General features: G+C 43.1%; 1 protein-coding gene across 2 annotated transcripts in view; it reads right to left on the bottom strand.

Moving 5' to 3' along the window:
• The window catches only part of TRPV4 (transient receptor potential cation channel subfamily V member 4), a 142,894-nt gene that overhangs the window by 63,752 nt on the left and 60,427 nt on the right, over window positions 1–18,715 (bottom strand). For both annotated transcript variants that reach the window (XM_068239279.1, XM_068239290.1), the window contains one exon: window positions 17,800–17,940. In XM_068239279.1, the coding sequence (XP_068095380.1) occupies window positions 17,800–17,940 (141 nt within the window). The remainder of the gene's footprint in view (window positions 1–17,799; window positions 17,941–18,715) is intronic.

The raw sequence follows: 18,715 nt of genomic DNA, 5'->3' as shown, positions 1-18,715 counted from the left end.
CTTCCATGCATAACGCCCCTTGTTATGTCCAAATAACTCAATTTTAGTTTCATCAGTCCACTGCACCTTATTCCAAAATGAAGCTGGCTTGTCCAAATGTGCTTTAGCATACCTCAAGCGGCTCGGTTTGTGCTGTGGGCAGAGAAAAGGCTTCCTTTGCATCACTCTCACATACAGTATCTCCTTGTGTAAAGTGCGCCGAATGGTTGAAGGATGCACAGTGACTCCATCTGCAGCAGGATGATGTTGTAGGTCTTTGGTGATGGTCTATGGGTTGACTGACTGTTCTCACCATTCGTCGCTTCTGTTTATCCGAGATCTTTCTTGGTCTGCCACTTCAAGCCTTAACTTGAACTGAGCCTGTGGTCTTCTATTTCTTCAATATGTTCCTAACTGTGGAAACAGACAGCTGAAATGTCAGAGACAGCTTTCTGTATCCTTCCCCTAAACCATGATGGTGAACAATCTTTGTCTTCAGGTCATTTGAGAGTTGTTTTGAGACCCCCATGTTGCTAATCTTCAGGGAAAATTAAAAGGAGGGAAACTTACAATTGACACCCTTAAATACTCTTTTTCATAATTGGATTCACCAGTGTATGTAGTCCAGGGATCACTGAGCTTACCAAGCCAATTTTAGTTCTAAAGGTTTTGGAATCAATACAATGACAATAGTGCCCAAATGTATGCACCTGCCTATTTTTATTTAAACAATTATTGCACACTTTCTGTAAATCCAATAAACTTAAAGAGAACCCGAGGTGGGTTTGAAGAATTTTATCTGCATACAGAGGCTGGATCTGCCTATACAGCCCAGCCTCTGTTGCTATCCCAAACCCCCCTAAGGTCCCCCTGCACTCTGCAATCCCTCATAAATCACAGCCACGCTGCTGACAAACAGCTTGTCAGAGCTGGCTGTGTTTATCTTTATAGTGTCAGTCTGCTGCTCTCCCCGCCTCCTGCAGAACTCCAGTCCCCGCCTGCATCCCTTCCCTCCCTGCTAATTGGAGGGAAGGGACGGGGGCAGGGACCGGAGCTATGCAGGAGGCGGGGGAGCATCTGAGACTGACACTACAGATGTAAACACAGCCTCACAGCATGACTGTGATTTATGAGGGATTGCAGAGTGCAGGTGGACCTTAGTGGGGTTTGGGATAGCAACAGAGGCTGGGCTGTATAGGCAGATCCAGCCTCTGTATGCAGATAACATTCTTTAAACACACCTCGGGTTCTCTTTAATTTAACTTCTGAAATATCAATGTGTGTGTGTCCTATATGATGTATATAACTGACACTTTTCTATCGAAACAAACAACGATTTATACAGGAAAATCATGACGATTAAGAAGGTTCCCCAAACTTTCGCATTATAATATATTTAAAAATACTTGTTCTACTTTCATAATAGGTGTACTGTACTGTCCATGTTTTGATTTCAGTGAATTTTATATAGTAACTAAAGAGTAAACTGTATATATAAAAATAATATTTTCCATCTGTACTGCCTCTGAGTGAAGCCAATCTTGATGTAATTTCCTCCCTTAAGGTGCGTACACACGCACTACAAGAGGAAACGACGGGTCCGCCGGACCCTCCTGCTGAGCAGTCTTTTAGATGACAGTAGCGCGTGTGTACGCGCTGTCGGCGGACTGATAAGGGTGTTTCTGAAACAGCCTTATCAGTCCGCCGACAGCACGTACACACGTGCTGCTGTCGTCTAAAAGACCACCCAGCGGGAGGGTCCAGCGGACCCGTCGTTTCCTCTTGTAGTGCGTGTGTACGCACCTTTAGGGCCCGTTTCCACTAGCGCGGAAACCGGGCCGAATCCGCATAGTTTCTCCACAGGCAAATCGCGCGGGGAAACTCTGCTATAGGAAATAATGTCGCCTCCAGCCGAATTGCTTGCCCTAGCGATTCAGTCGAAATGGCCATCATTTTTTGTGCGGGAGGCAGCAATCCTATAGCCATGCATGGCACAGCTTCTGGGATTCGTCTCCGTACCAGCAGACCCGGAAGTGCCACCACGTGTCTTGCAGCCGAGCGCGGTGGCTAGTGGAAACTGGCACTAATTTTATTTTTCTTTCCTGCCTAAAATGGTGAATGCATTGCCAGACATCCTCCCCACTGAGCTCTGAACTAAAAGTTGCTCTGTCAAATGTAGCTTGCTTTGTAAACACTGGTGACTCCCTACAGAGGGTATTGGCTCACTTTACAGTTTTTTCAGTTCAGCCATTTTAACTAAAAACTGAAAGCAGACTGTACTATGAGGAAACTTTGCTGACTACTATAGGTCTGAGGTGAGTCATATGATCAGCTGAGCAGCCACTGTAAACATTGAAAGGAAATCTACCTAAAAGCTAAAGCTGGTTGGTTGTTCATTTTCAAAAATTACATGATGGGCTGATTACAAATATAGATTATCTACAAATACAAAGTATCTGATTATTTACTCTGGCTGCTGATATGAGGCACCATCATTAAAGCTGATAATGATTGAGAATCAGCGTTTTATTTTTAATTTCAAGATTTCCATTTTTAAGTTATCCCTTGGCATACTATAGTGCAATGTCTCACCAGTTTCCCAACTTTATAAAGTTAATTTGTACATTCTGATTCATGGATAGAGAACAAGCAACACAAGAGCACTGTAACATTAACATCAAGAGAATTACTGTATACCCAGATTATACCATGGCCAGCAGGCGGCTTCTTAATCAGCTTCCTAGCCACAAATCTGTGTAAAACATTACTCAGAACCAGCATCTAGAGTAGTCACATATTAACACGAACAAGGCTTCATTTTCTCCTGAGGACAGAGCAGTAGAGCGTTCCACCTGAATGCTATATATAACCGAAGAGTCTGTGGAAAAAGCAGCCTAATGCCACATAATTGACTGGACAGGAATATAATGACTCCTTCATGGAAAGGAGAAATGGAAATCCTCCTTTTTTATGATTTATTTTATGAGTGCCATTACCATCTACGGGAAGATTTCAAAGTAAAAGCTTCTTTTGAAGGTGGAGTTTACTAGAATTGTGGGCAGGGATGTACCAAAGGTAATACAGCCTGCTTGTTTAGCCCTCGGATCAGACCACTGGAATCAGTGACTCCCTGGTACCACACCCAGCCAATTCAATCGCTAGTGTGCGCAAGATCTAGGCAAATACTGCAGTCCAACACCACATTCACAAACACACAAAGATATCCTGCGCTCCGAATCAAAACGGTCGCACGGTCAAAGATGGTTCCCCTTTAAAGCTCCAACACAGCAGCGCTCCAGAATAGGGTGGCTAGCAAGACAACTGAAGAAAGATGGAGCGCGCCATAGTGCATTAAACGTTTTAGGGGTATTTTATTGACACATAAAAGTTATACTCACAAACAGATGTTTAAAATCGCATATTAGCGGACAGCCAGCCGCTTTCCTCAGTGGTGGAGAATGACGCACGGCGCCTTCGTCAGTCTTACTGAATCCAGCCACGCCCACTCCTCAGCGAGACGGAGCCCAGGACATCGGAATCCGCGCTGCTGGCCAAAGCGCGTCATTCTCCACCACTGAGGAAAGCGGCTCCATCTTTCTTCAGTTGTCTTGCAACACCACATTCATCATGGGAATGGACAGTGAAAAGTACACCCTGCTGTAGTAAAAAAACAAAAAAAACCTGAAATAAAGACAACTGTCTGTATACACATGTTCAAAATAACGGTAGTCCAGATCTTGTACAGAAGTGAACAACTATGTCATTTATATGATAATCTTTAACAAAATCCTTCAGAATGGTTTTAAGTTGTGCAAACTAGAAACCAAAAAAACACCTGATTATTTCAAATATAAAAAGCCTAAAACACATGCTGCATTACTGTTCCCTCTAGTGATCATTAATTGATCATTGGGGCAAAAGTTTTGGGAAAGAGCACTGTTCAGACACACTGCTCTGCTGCTACATTATGGTGAGTAGAGGAGGGATGATAGGTGAAGAATGAGCAAAACTGAACTGGAGTAAATGCGCTTGTTCTTTGATAAACAATGCGTTGGGGCAGCTGTACACACACTATATTCTAGATAGTCGGCCAAGACAGCCCAAAAATAAGTGGATTATTAATGGTTTACTTCACAGGTTGAGATGACTGCATGTCACGGCAAGAGAAAAATGTGAATCATCCCTATACTGTGTGTAGTGCTGATATCATCAACAAGATGGCAGCTCCCATGCAGGCAAAAAATGAATAAATAATTAATTTCCTATGGAAATGAACTTAGACCATAGATTTGCAGCACACACACTGAGCCATAGATGAATATGTAAAATGCAGACAGGCACTAGGACTTCACACAAAGCAGACTACGTTCGTACTTATTCAACAGTACTGCATTTAATAACTGCAAAGTGCAAGATCTGATGGCAAAGGCAGAATACATTTTACTAAAGTCAGACAGGAGCAAGGTTAAATCTGATTGGTTGTTGTGGGTACTGCGCTTTGCTGTCTTTCATTGTGTTTTATAGGATGATTCTGTTGTTCTGAAGCATTTATTGCAAAAGTATTTCAATTTACAGCAGTCATGGTGTCACCTTAACAGTGCTTATAACCTTCCTGGCTACAGGGGGATCATTCAATTAAACCATTATTTGTCTGGTCTCTGATGAATGAAAGGCCCCTTGATAGACTCACAGCAAAGCTCTGTCCTGTGCATATGCCGTCATGAGTGAGAATATACACGCTCCCTGTTCACACTCAGGGAACTCCCTACCTTGTAGGACATGCTGGCAGAAATTGTATTTATGTTCTCTGCACTAGTTTCCTGACCAGAGAGAAGCATGAAAACAGTACTGTCTGTGCAGGCAAGGGAACGCCTGACCAGCCACCACACCGTGTACACAGTGTATAGTAGCATCAGCTTACAGCAAAGTATGTCTCATGTAGAAATAGACCTTCATTCCCTCTTGCAACCGTACTTCATATGCAACTCTGTAAATTCACATTTGGGATTCTCTGATAATGTACAGCATGGCTGACCCACAGCAGCCAATAATCGAGTGCCTTTCTTACTGCATAAGCATATATCAGCTTGTTCAGGATAGGCGACTGCAGTTTCAATATATCAAGATAATTTATGCACAACAACATTTACAATGATCTTCACCTTTATTATCGTTTCTTAGATATTTATTTAAGTTTTAGCACTTTTGTGCCATCACATTTTGAAAATCTGATAATTTTTTAGCTCAACATTATTTCACAAGATGCATAAAGTCCAACTTTAAAAAAAAATGTATTTCATATTTGGAAAATGTTCAACACGTTAGGAAGTCTATGTGGTCTACATCTCCATTTGGGATAATTTCCATCAGTTCCTGTTCTAATAGGAAGTAGTTACAAATTGACAGTCGAGCCAGAAAAAGCAAGAAGTAGAACCTTTTTAACAGACTGGAGAGGAACTTCATTTTGTCAAGTATGTACTGGCGTCACTCCTGGTGCCACAACAGTGTGTTTTAAAAGTACACCTGAACTGAGAGGGATAGGGGCTGGCATTTATTTCCTTTTAAACAATGTAGATTGCATGGCTGTCCGGTGAGCCTTAGTTTCTAATACTCTAGCTATAGATATTGAACAGGCATGCTGATCAGGTGCTGACTTAAGTCTGACTGGATGTCACATGCTTTTTTTCAGGTGGGTGATTCAGACACTACAGCAGCCAAATATATCAGCAGGACTGCCAGGAAACTATTGTTTAAAGGGAACGTGAGTAGGGCTGCGCATGCGCAGAAGAGCCAACTGGTGCGACTGAGCAAGATTACTTAGTAATTGTGGCTGAACAGAGGCACACGGGAGGACAGCGTGGGACGTATCAGTGCTCATGCGGCTGGAGGAAGCCCCAGGTGAGTATCAAATCTTTTTATGCCCACATCTCAGGTACACTTTTTTTTTTTTTTTTAAACCAAAAGCGTTTATTGAAGCATATAACAAATGTACAAGCAAACATTGCAATATTAGTAAAGGGAATAGAAAAAAAAAATTACACATGCTGTAAAATGAGTTACTGGATAACCATAGCTGTATCTTGTCAATCATATATAGCCATATAGGGATTATTGACACATTATGGCACAGACATTTACAGCAATTGAAATGCAGTCAAAAGAACAACCTCACTATCACGAACAGAGGAACAGACGCTGGGGGGAGAAAGTAGAAATTAAATATGTCACTATGCAACCTGGATACTGCTATTGCTGTTATAAAACCACAGTTTAGGATAAAGAATGTGGCAACATTGACAGGTGTTGTTAAAGTAAGTATAGTACCAGAGACTAGGGGTTTATTATCAGTTTTCCATTGATCCCATTTGATAAAATTGGGGCAGGCGACCTCTATGTCTATAGACTCATTTTATGTAGGCTAGTCCATTATCCAATCTTTTGGTCAAGTTGGAGAGAACCGGCGCAGCAGAGGACAGCCATCTCAGTGCTATCTCCTGTTGCGCCGCAAATACGGTTTCACGAATGAAGGAGTTAGTACAAGGTTGTAAACCCTCATCTTGGATAACACCTAGTACACATAGTATTGGGTCGAGGGTTACTGGGGAACCCATTTTATCGTGTAAGAATTTAACTACTTCTTTACAGAAGGTGGTTATCTGGGGGCAGCTCCAGATCAAATGAAAGAATGAGGGGGGAGTCAGTACCACACTTAGGGCATAATTTACTAGCATTTGCATTATACTCATAGATGGCGTGAGATAAGCTTGATGCAAAATGTACAGTTGAGTTGCACAGTCTTTGATGCACAAAAAGACTTAACTGCCTCCAGGACCTCATCCCAGTCATCATCTAAAGCTAATCCCACCCCAAGCCATTTCTCTTTAGAATAAGATACACTTTAAAAGGAAATGAATATGGCAGCCGCCATATCCCTCTCACCTCAGGTGTACTTTAAAGGGACACTTAAGCCAAGAATTAAAAAAATAAAATAAATCAGTTTTACTTTCCTGTGGCTTCTACCAGCCCCTTCCAGCCATCCCGTGCCCTCGCAGTCACTCACGGAGCCTCTGGTCCTCCTCCGCTAGCTAGTTTCATTTTCACTGACAGGCCTGGGCATGCATATTGTTCTTCGCGTTCCCATCCATAATAGCGTCCTGTGCAGGTCGCTATTGAGGACAGGAACATAAAGAAGGATATGCGTGGCCAGCCCTGCACAGTCGCAGAAAATACGCTGACCCACTGTCAGCGAAAATGAAACTAGCTGGCAGCAGGGGACCGGAGGCTTCGCGAGTGACTGCAAGAGTACATGACAGCTGCAGGAGGGTGGTAGAAGCTCCAGGAAAGTAAAATTGACTTTTTATTCCTGGCTTAAGTGTCCCTTTAAACAATGGATGTCCATGGGCATCCAAGGTTCAGGGTGTGAAGAGCTAGCTCTCCAATGGGAACCCAAAGAGCAGATAAACAGAAATTTCTAAAATGCCTTTCTTTTATATAAACCAATGAGTAGAGTAGGTTTAGTAAAGAGGAATTTTAGAAATTCCTAAATCAACACTGTCAAGACTGGCAGTGGGCACTGCTGCAAATATCATGACATCCAACTGCTTGGGCTTAGGGGTAATGCAAACCCCAGACAGAACACGGCCATGGTCAATCGGCACACCCTGTAACCAAACGGTGGCAAGGATTTCAGAGCTGCTTGTGTACTAGGTAAGCACTAGTTATGCCCTTACCATGTGTGCTCTTGCTTTACAAAGTAAAGAAAATGTTTTTAGGCAATAGTCAAATCAAATAAAGAAAGCAGTGCGTAGGAAAAAGAAAAACACAGCGGTAACAGAGTCTACAGTCCTACTCTACCACTGCTGTTGTGTAGATATTTTACTTAATAGCACTGGGGAACATTGCTGTTGCACTGATGACCTTTCTCTGCTGTGTAATTTCTGCAGACCTGTGTAAACATTCTGGACACTTAAGGTTTTTACACACCTACCATTAGTGTTGCCTGTCAGGACTGAGCTCAGTCCTGTGGGCAGTACTGTGAGGCAAGAGTGCTGTACATATGCATCACTCTGCTCTAGCGTACTGTTGCTATGGGGATGGGAGGGACAACAAAAAAGGTGCAAAATGGAGTAGATTCTGGTGGGTGGGGTAAGGAGGGAAACAATGTAGTCAGGTGTTACGGTCTGTTAAAGATCAGGAGTGACAGATCTTCAAACTAGCTCTGGGGACTCCTGTACACACACTGGATTCTTGGCTGAGATGGTCTCTAATGGCCACCTTAGTAGGGTGTGTGCATGTAACTTAAAGGCTGAATGTTCTGTGTATTTTATTTAATGGAAGCAAGTCAAATTCAACTGATCTTAAAAAGTAATACATAAAGTAGCATCTCCACCAAAGCGACTTCCTCAGTTTGTTAGAAAAATGACAGTTCACATCTAAAGCAAAACATTCACACATCCATTGTTCTGTTCGATTCAAGGCAGATTCAATCACACTGATCAAAAACGTCTCATTAATAGATTAATTTTGGGCTACAATGAACCAAAATTACTAATATTAAAAGGACTGGACAAAATATCTCCATTAACTGGGGGCATGGTCAGAGCGGGAGAAGATGATCGATATACCCACTGCAGTTCAGTTGATTTTCAGTAAATTTCCTGTGAAAATCTATTGAAAATCGATAAACTGTGTTTGGTAGGAATTGAAACCTCTCTGAGGAGATATTGGTCAAACAAGCAATAAATCTACCTGAACTTAGGCCCGGTTCACATTAGCGTTTTCTTACGGAACCGGACATACGGATCAGGCCAGCTGGATGGAAGGAGGAACACCTCCGTAACTCAAAAAAAAGCCCAGCAGAGACTGTTCTTCTTAAGGCAGCTGAGGAAGTTTGGAATGTCGCGGGAGCTAATGACTAGCTTCTACACGGCCACCATTGAGTCTGTCCTCTGCTCCTCCTTTATTGTCTGGTACTCGGGGGCAAATACAAAGGACAAGCACAAACTTCAGAGGGTAATCAGCACCGCTGAGAAGATCATCGGGTCACCTCTGCCTCCCCTGGACCTCCTCCACACATCCAGAATGAGGTCCAGGGCCAACAGGATTACTGGCGACCAATCCCACCCAGGCAGTCACTTCTTCGACCCCCTGCCCTCAGGCCGCCGCTACAGGACCATCCCCACCAAAACCACCAGGCACAGAAACACCTTCTTCCCCCAGGCAGTTCTCCTACTCAACGACTGAGAGCGTGCTTGCCTGTAGTCCACACTGTCCCACTGTTCCACGTGTTAAAATCGTACCACGCTAACTCTGGCACAATGGGGCTGTTCAGTCACACTATGCTTTGGTTACTGTTATATCAGCCACACTATGCTTTGTACTGTTATTATCAATGTTGTTGTTATATTGTCGCTGTTAACTGTTGTATTCCTATGTTGTATTTCTATATTGTTGTTGTCATACTGTTGCATTCCTATGTAGCTACTACTGATGCTGTTAACACGCACTACCATCCATGTCTGCCATGTGTCCACAAATAATTCCGGGTGTGGCACCTGTCGCACTTGGCGAATAAAGCTGATTCTGATTCTGATTCTGAAAACTGTCCGTTTTAGAGCCAGTGTGTTGTAAAACATCCGCTTTCATTGGTTCCTATATGCTGAAAAACCTTCCGTTTCCATTCAGCTAAGCGAAACGGTCCAGAAAATTGGGCCCTGCAGCATTTTTTCGTCCGCTCAGCGGAGCGGACCAAGGAGCCGTACGGCCGGTTCCGTTGGCAAATGTTAATGTGATCCGGGCCTTATTGAAGGTCCACATCATAATGGAAGCAGTTTGTGAACAAGTTTTAGGCTCGGATCCCACTTGTGCCAGACCAGCAGGAGCGGACAGCGCAATGTCCGCTCCAATGGTCCAGCTGCAGCTATATAGGGGGAACTCATCTGCCTGCCCGGGATTATCGCGCACTGCACAGAAGTGTGCCCCACTTACCGCAACTGATCCGCTGCAGAGTGACAAATGTAAACAGCTCCTATTTATAAAACAGGAGGCGTTCACTTAATGAGTGGAAAATGGACAAAAAAAAATGTCCATTCTCCGCTCAAATGGGAACAGAGACTGAATCATTTGGCTATAAAGCTTTTTCTAATAGTTACAGTCATATTGGGTATATGAATAGGGATAAAGGAGTTGATAATGCCCTTAAGCTTTAACCCCCCCCCCCCTCCCCCCTCCAGCCTCCGCCACCCCCCCTTCCTTTGCTGCCAAAAACCAGCTCCTATTTTGTACCTCATATGACAAAGACCATTAAAAGAAAAAGATTTTAATTTTTTTATTCTTTATATCAGATTTTGGAGCACCAAATTTTGTAAAAAATGCACTAAAATCATTGCTGCTCACTCAGACAAATGAAATCTTCCACTGTCATACTAAACAGAGAAAACTGTGCTGAGTTTACAAAGAACAAAAATAGACGAACATGAAATTGTGCCTGTTTGAAAACTGTAAAAAGTGCAGAAATTAAAACAGCGTAAATAAGTAACTAAACTTATTAAATTAAATAAGAAGGATATGAAATTTTCCTTGTAATACCAGTTGCCTGACTCTCCTGCTGTTCCTGTGCCTCTAATACTTTTAGCCACAGCCACTGAACAAGCATGCAGCTAATCCAGTCTGCCTTCAGAGAACCTGATCTTCATGCTTGTTGAGGGGCTGTGGCTAAAAGTATTAGAGACACAGGATCAGCAGGAGAGTCAGGCAACTGGTATTATTTAAAATGAAAAATCCATATCCTCAGTTTAGGTTCCCTTTAAAGGAGTGGTCCAAGGAAAAATAAAAAATCCACTTCCCTCTTCCAGCCCCTGGCATTTGTCCTGTGCCCTCGCCGCAGCTCCGGTGCCCTCGTCGCATCAGCTCCCTCTTCGCTCCAGCGTGTGGTTCACTGGTCGCGCTGACGTCATCTGTACTGTACAGCGCAGTAGTTCTGCGCCTGCGCTGTACAGTCCAAATGATGTCAGCGCGACTTAAAGCTGCTTGCGCAGGCACAGTAGGAATCCTGTGCCGGAGGGGACCCAGGACCACCAGCGTGGAGCGAAGCTGCGGTGTGGGCACAGAACGGCAGGCAGGGGCTGTAGGAAGACCCAGGTTAGTGGATTTTTTTTTTTATTTTGCTTGGATGTGTCCTTTAAGAATGGATTCAGGTTAAAAACAAACCTACAGTCCCTATCTCATTCATTAACCAGGTCATAGCTAGTGCATATCCCATTTAAAACGAAGTCTGAAAAATAGCATTGGGGTTTAATGCACATATTTGAAATGTGGATTTAAAAATAAATAAATAACCTACCCAAAAGTCTACCCCCTTCCTCCACAAAAAAAAAAAATCTTCAAGTGACACACACAAAAAACCTTTAGAAATATTAAATTGATCAGACATCAGCATATATTTAACAAAAACATAACATTTAAATGTATTGAAGATTGTGCAGCAGATCAAAATAAAGGCATCACAGAAACAGAGGAAGTCTGCAAAGCCTGTCCCAAAATACCACATGAATGGCATTCCTCATTATACAAACAGCCAGAAGTCAGTCATTTGTGTACACTAAAAAGAATGTAGAGGGCATGTGCCTGCAGCCAGGAATTACAGTGTACTTAAGGCCCATACTCACGAGTGACATTTGTCGCCGCAACACGCGGCGCGCGCGTGTTGCGGCGACAGGTCGCCCGTGAGTATGGGCCGCCGCACGCGCGCGCACCCCGAACTGTCGCCCGTCGCTCATGTCGCCAGGCGATTGAAACTTTCAATCGCATGGCGACAGTCGCCGCTGCCCCCCCGCCGCAACTGTCGCTAGTCCGCGTGAGTACGCGGACTAGCGACAGCAACCTCCATGTAGGTACATGGAGCTTCCGGCGGGGGGAGGAGGAACGTCAGCGACAGCTTCCGCCTTGCCGCTGGTCCCTCTTCCGCGTGTGTACGCGGAGGGACCTGGCGAGAAGCTGTCGCCGGCCTGTCGCCCACACGCTCACGTGTGCTGGCGACAGGCCACATTTCTCGCCCGTGAGTATGGGCCTTTACTCTGCTGGACTAATGAGTTAAGCAACCATACTTTACACATGATTGGGTGCTAAAATTGACTACAGACTCACGCTAGTCAATCGCTCCTCATGTAAGAAAAGCTGCAGGTTTGGTGTGGTATATATAAAAGGAGTTTTTCTAAAAGTTACAGTAAGACAAGCACCATTATACTAACTAGCATGACCGAACAATGTATTTGTATAACCTGCTGCTAGAGAGCCTACATACTCCTTTTATTCCACAAAAAATAATGTATTGAATCAGCTAAGATTCGACCTATTGTGTTCTTTAATGGCTATTTTTGGGGGCTTTTAGCATTGATATTTCAGCATTTACATGCTGCTCTATATATTGAGAAATGTTACATTTGAATGATAAGTCTTTAGTGGGGACGCATTTTAAAGGTTTAAGCTACTGGCAGGGGAAAAGTGAATATTAGTGTTTGGCCTGTTAACAGATACTGTATTTGCATTCAAAATGCTGGGGAAGCTAGTTTCACAGGTAGTGGTGAGGTAAAGGCTGGGTTTGGCAAGGCTTGGGGTGTAGTGTCAGGATAGAGAGCACCGCAGGGTAACTGTTACTATCCGGATTAACTACCGACACCTGCATCTCTACGGACATCACTCAGCACTGAGACTCCTTTCACACTATGAAGAGAATGTTGCATTGCAATTATTCTTCAATCACAGCCAAACATTTCAGAAAAGTCTCATCACGGTGCGACCATACAGTGAGGCACACAGTACCATGAATGTATGCCTCACTTTATTAGCATTCTGCTACTGAGGAAATGAGCAGTGCTTTATAACAATGTTCTAAGATCTGATTACCCATGACACCAGAAGGCTATAGAAGAAAAAAACAAGTTTATGAAAAAAATCTCTCTCCACAGAAACTTTTTTTTCTCATGGGGTTAATGCATTATTTTCCATTGGATAAGCAAAAATTCTAGTGAGCAGCATGACAGTCCCAGCATCCCTACAGGAGAGGTTTCAGGACTCCTCCCTTCCTCAACAGACTCTCTGATTAGGCAATGTCCCAGGCAAGACTGAAAAGTGATACTGAAAAAGTCTGATCTAACTATAGGAACAGTTTTACAATTGCGTCAATTCTTTTCTGTACATTTGCTTAATTCTTAAATGTGATTAAAAAAACATGATTGTCAAGATTTATTCGTTTTACAATGATTGTCCCAGGAAAATCAGATAAGCTTATACAGCTTGCTTTTTTTGGCTTGAGGCAGAGACCACTACAGCAGAGGACAGAATGAAGAAATTCCATTAACAGATATTTTCCTTTTCTCCAGTAAATAGAGACTAAAGGTAACCATACATTGAGCGAATTTCGTACGATCGATCGATCCTTCGATAATTTTTTTTTTCCCACAATGCATTATTCGATCGTTTGGGAATCGATCTGACAGCGCTTTTGTATCACCGAATTTCTTTCGATGGATCGATTCCCGTGCATCGAATCGAGCACGGGAATCTTTTATTTTGCAAACGATTCGTACTCGATCGTTGTTTATTTCCCTGGTACTGATATCACTGATGTCACTAATCACGCCCCTTCCATGATGTCACTATCATGCCCCTTCCTTTTTTCAGTGTGACTCCGCCTTCCATTGTTCATGCTCCCTATTGTTCTTGCCATGTGGTTTTGCCTCAGTGTGATTCTGGTGTGGAGAGAGAGCAAGGTGTTCCAACATGATGTTGAACGATTGGGATGCTGAGACATTGGTTGTTGCTGCGTATGTTGCTGAAGTCATGCAGCAGCAACCCAGCAGAAAGAGAAAAAGGAGAGTGTGGAGCAAGAATTGGCTTCTGCAGCGTGAGCGATATTCAGATGTAAGGTTGTTGAGTGAATTGGCAGAGAATAATCCGGAGGACTATCGCAATTATCTCCGTATGTCGCAGGACAATTTTGTTTTTCTGCTTGAGAGAGTGCGTCCCTTCATCGAAAGGCAAGACACAAGGCTACGTAAGGCTATTTCTGTAGAGGAGCGTCTGACCGCCACTCTGCGGTTTCTAGCCACAGGTCGGAGCTATGAAGATTTAAAGTTTTCAATGGCAATTTCTGCACAGGCACTTGGCAGAGTTATCCCTGAGACGTGCCAAGCTATCGTAGATGCCCTGATTCGGGAGTACATGCGGGTAAGCAATAGTACAAGTAGTTTCGTCTGTGGTTGTAAGTAATGTGTGATATGCCACCCCCCCCCTGGCGGACTGATAATGTTTTCATTGTGATGTAAGCATGTATCATTTATGCCTGATGTATGTACTGTAGTTATAGACCACAGCATGCGTAAAGAAAGAAAGCCGCATGTTTGGTAGTTGAGAACATGGGGCCTCATTCTGTCGTTATTATCATAGCTCTGTGAGTGTAGCGCTTGTTATTGGGGTATTTTGCAAGCATTTTTGATGTGGGCTTGCGTGCATCGTGTTGTGTTGCACGATGCTGCGCTAATACAAGTCAAGGGATCACTGCATGACAAAACGGTATTCAGTTAACGTGCACAAAAGAACTCCCTGGCCTGCCATGACCCTGCCATTACCACGGCTTTGTATCAGGGGCCGTTGTGCGGCAGTCCAATATGGTATTGTACCCCACTAATGTTGTATATGTTTTTTTTCGTTCAACAGATGCCGAATACTCCGGAGGAATGGCTGGCAATTGGTACACAGTTTAACGAGATGTGGCAGTTTCCAAATTGTGGAGGAGCACTTGATGGAAAACATGTTAGGATTGAGGCCCCACGTAAATCCGGTTCACTTTATTATAACTATAAACGGTTCTTCAGCATTGTGTTAATGGCCCTTGTGAACCCACGTTATGAGTTCATAATGGTGGACATTGGAAAACCCGGGCGTATGTCGGATGGTGGGGTGTTGGATCGCATTCCTTTTGGAATAAATCTGAAGCAGAAACTGTTGCCATTGCCTCCAAATGAACACACGGTAGCTGGAATGAACTATGCTTTTGTCGCTGATGAGGCCTTCGGACTAGGTGATCACCTGTTGAAGCCTTTTCCCTTTAAGTCATTGACAGTGGAACGCAAAATCTACAACTATCGCCTGTCACGGGCAAGAAGAGTGGTGGAAAATGCCTTTGGGATAATGGCACAGCGTTTCCGGGTGTTCCACACATCTATGAAGGTGGCGCCACACAGAGTGGAGGTGGTTGTTTTTGCTTGCTGCATTTTGCATAACTTCTTGCGCAGACACAATGCCGCTGGTTACATTCCACCTCTGTCTGTGGACACTGAGGACTTGAGCACAGGTGTGGTTACTCCCGGTGCATGGCGTTCCGATCCTGTCGCACTGACTGATATACAACCTGCACAGCCTGTGCGTTCCAGCGACCGTTCGCAGGAGAACCGTGAAAACTATGTAGAGTATTTTAATGGTGTTGGCGCAGTGTCGTGGCAAAATGATTGTATTGTATGACTTTAATTTTGTGTACTAGTGTATATTGTGAAAGGGGCCATCTGTACTTTCTGCCTGATGACTCCTTTCTTTGTATAATGTCATGTCAACTTTTATTTTTTTGGGTTCATGCCACAACATAATACAATATGTTTTTTCCCTTGTATGTACCTTTCCACTTCCTTTGAATGTTGACCGCTATATAGCAAGGTGTATCGAGACATTGGGAGATAGGTAATATCTATAGATCTCTCTCTATCGAGCTATATAGCTGTCTGTACACAGCGAGCTGTGTAGATGTCGCTTTAATAATACCGAGCAACATCTACACATTACAAGATATACTTACAAGATCGCTACAGCTAGCTGTGTACAGACATCTGTACAGCTAGCTGAATATGCAGCGAGCTGTACAGACACAGCTATATAGCAAGGTGTATCGAGACATTGGGAGATAGGTAATATCTATAGATCTTTCTCTATCGAGCTATATCGCTGTCTGTACACAGCGAGCTGTGTAGATGTCGCTTTAATAATACCGAGCAACATCTACACATTACAAGATATACTTACAAGATCGCTACAGCTAGCTGTGTACAGACATCTGTACAGCTAGCTGAATATGCAGCGAGCTGTACAGACACAGCTATATAGCAAGGTGTATCGAGACATTGGGAGATAGGTAATACCTATAGATCTTTCTCTATCGAGCTATATCGCTGTCTGTACACAGCGAGCTGTGTAGATGTCGCTTTAATAATACCGAGCAACATCTACACATTACAAGATATACTTACAAGATCGCTACAGCTAGCTGTGTACAGACATCTGTACAGCTAGCTGAATATGCAGCGAGCTGTACAGACACAGCTATATAGCAAGGTGTATCGAGACATTGGGAGATAGGTAATATCTATAGATCTCTCTCTATCGAGCTATATAGCTGTCTGTACACAGCGAGCTGTGTAGATGTCGCTTTAATAATACCGAGCAACATCTACACATTACAAGATATACTTACAAGATCGCTACAGCTAGCTGTGTACAGACATCTGTACAGCTAGCTGAATATGCAGCGAGCTGTACAGACACAGCTATATAGCAAGGTGTATCGAGACATTGGGAGATAGGTAATATCTATAGATCTTTCTCTATCGAGCTATATCGCTGTCTGTACACAGCGAGCTGTGTAGATGTCGCTTTAATAATACCGAGCAACATCTACACATTACAAGATATACTTACAAGATCGCTACAGCTAGCTGTGTACAGACATCTGTACAGCTAGCTGAATATGCAGCGAGCTGTACAGACACAGCTATATAGCAAGGTGTATCGAGACATTGGGAGATAGGTAATATCTATAGATCTTTCTCTATCGAGCTATATCGCTGTCTGTACACAGCGAGCTGTGTAGATGTCGCTTTAATAATACCGAGCAACATCTACACATTACAAGATATACTTACAAGATCGCTACAGCTAGCTGTGTACAGACATCTGTACAGCTAGCCGAATATGCAGCGAGCTGTACAGACACATCTATATAGCAAGGTGTATCGAGACATTGGGAGATAGGTAATATCTATAGATCTTTCTCTATCGAGCTATATCGCTGTCTGTACACAGCGAGCTGTGTAGATGTCGCTTTAATAATACCGAGCAACATCTACACATTACAAGATATACTTACAAGATCGCTACAGCTAGCTGTGTACAGACATCTGTACAGCTAGCTGAATATGCAGCGAGCTGTACAGACACAGCTATATAGCAAGGTGTATCGAGACATTGGGAGATAGGTAATATCTATAGATCTCTCTCTATCGAGCTATATAGCTCCTTTTTTTTTTGTCACAGACCCTTCGTTCACCCATCCCCAACCCTTGCAAACATTCCTCAAATGTCAATCATTGTGTGCTGGAAATAGCTGTACACGCCCCCCTTGAAACGATGGATCGATCACTTTTCCATCGAAAGTCAGCAAACTTGCTTCCGATCGCCACGCGATCGACGGCAAAATTCCGCTGTGCCCGATCGACTAGTCGATTCATATCGACTCTTTTTCGATCGAATGACAACACCTTTTGCACCCGATTACTGATCGATTCGACGGGATTCTCAGGTCGTTCGGTCGAATCGCCCGTAAAATCGACCAGTGTATGGGCTGCTTAAGGATTCATGTCAAAGTGTAGATAAACAACGGAAGCTCCCTACAGGCAATAAGAGGGGGAAGCAGTGTGAAACACCAGCACAAGGGCAACATTTGGTTGTGTTCAAGAAAATCAGTTCCCAAGTAATCCCAACCAATGTTATACATACCGAAGTAGAAGTATCCACCTTCATCTTTGGGCTGGAAGAAACGGCCTCGGGCCTGTGCATGGACATCGGCCCCCTTCTCCACCAGCAATTCCACATAATGTTTACATCGTCTCTCTATAGCTATGTGAAGGGCAGTTTGACCTGAAGACATAAATAACAATATTAATTCATATTTCTGATCCTACAATGGCTACTCTCTATGCAGCCTTTCCTAGTAACCTGAAACTTAGAGGAAAATAACCTAATGTGTAAATATATATATATATATATATATATATATATATATATATATATATATTTATTATTTTTTTTTAATGTAAAAAAAAAAGGGGCGGGGGAGGATCCTGAAATACAGTAAAGAATCAGTACACAGTGCTTTATGCAAAATAAGAGACATCTAAATATTTGTTAAGTCAGGACCCTGCTCCAGCTGACAGACTGACTGTGTGGCAATAAAGCAATGAATGGAGTATCTCCCTGACCACTAAAAGGTTAGGTATATTTTTATTAGAGAATTCTAATTTTTCCAACTGATTGTAAGTTTTGAAAAAACCTGACCAATGTGTTTCACAAGTGTGCTTGATATTTTCCCAATTAGGACACTGTTCCCCACATTAGTCTGGTGGTGAAGCTCAGAATGCAGGACTAAGATAAAATGTGTGAGTAGATAGCTCACTGGTTAAAGCGAAAAATGAATCAGAATTTTCCACCACAGTCAATCAAAAAATAAACTAAAAATACTACCTACAACCTACTGTTTTTAATCGATAGTTTGGGAAATCTAACATTTTGATTGTAGCCACCTTTGAGGTGATGGAAATTGATCCTATGCACACTGCTCTATTAAATGTAAACCATTTCTTGTTGACCTTGAACCTGTGCAAATTTATTCAGAAGCTAAAAAAAGCTGGTCAAT

Source organism: Hyperolius riggenbachi, chromosome 1, assembly GCF_040937935.1.
Source record: "Hyperolius riggenbachi isolate aHypRig1 chromosome 1, aHypRig1.pri, whole genome shotgun sequence".
In the NCBI taxonomy this organism is placed as follows: domain Eukaryota; kingdom Metazoa; phylum Chordata; class Amphibia; order Anura; family Hyperoliidae; genus Hyperolius; species Hyperolius riggenbachi.
Note: the sequence above shows the minus strand (reverse complement) of the source record. Positions and strands in the feature narration are given on the sequence as shown.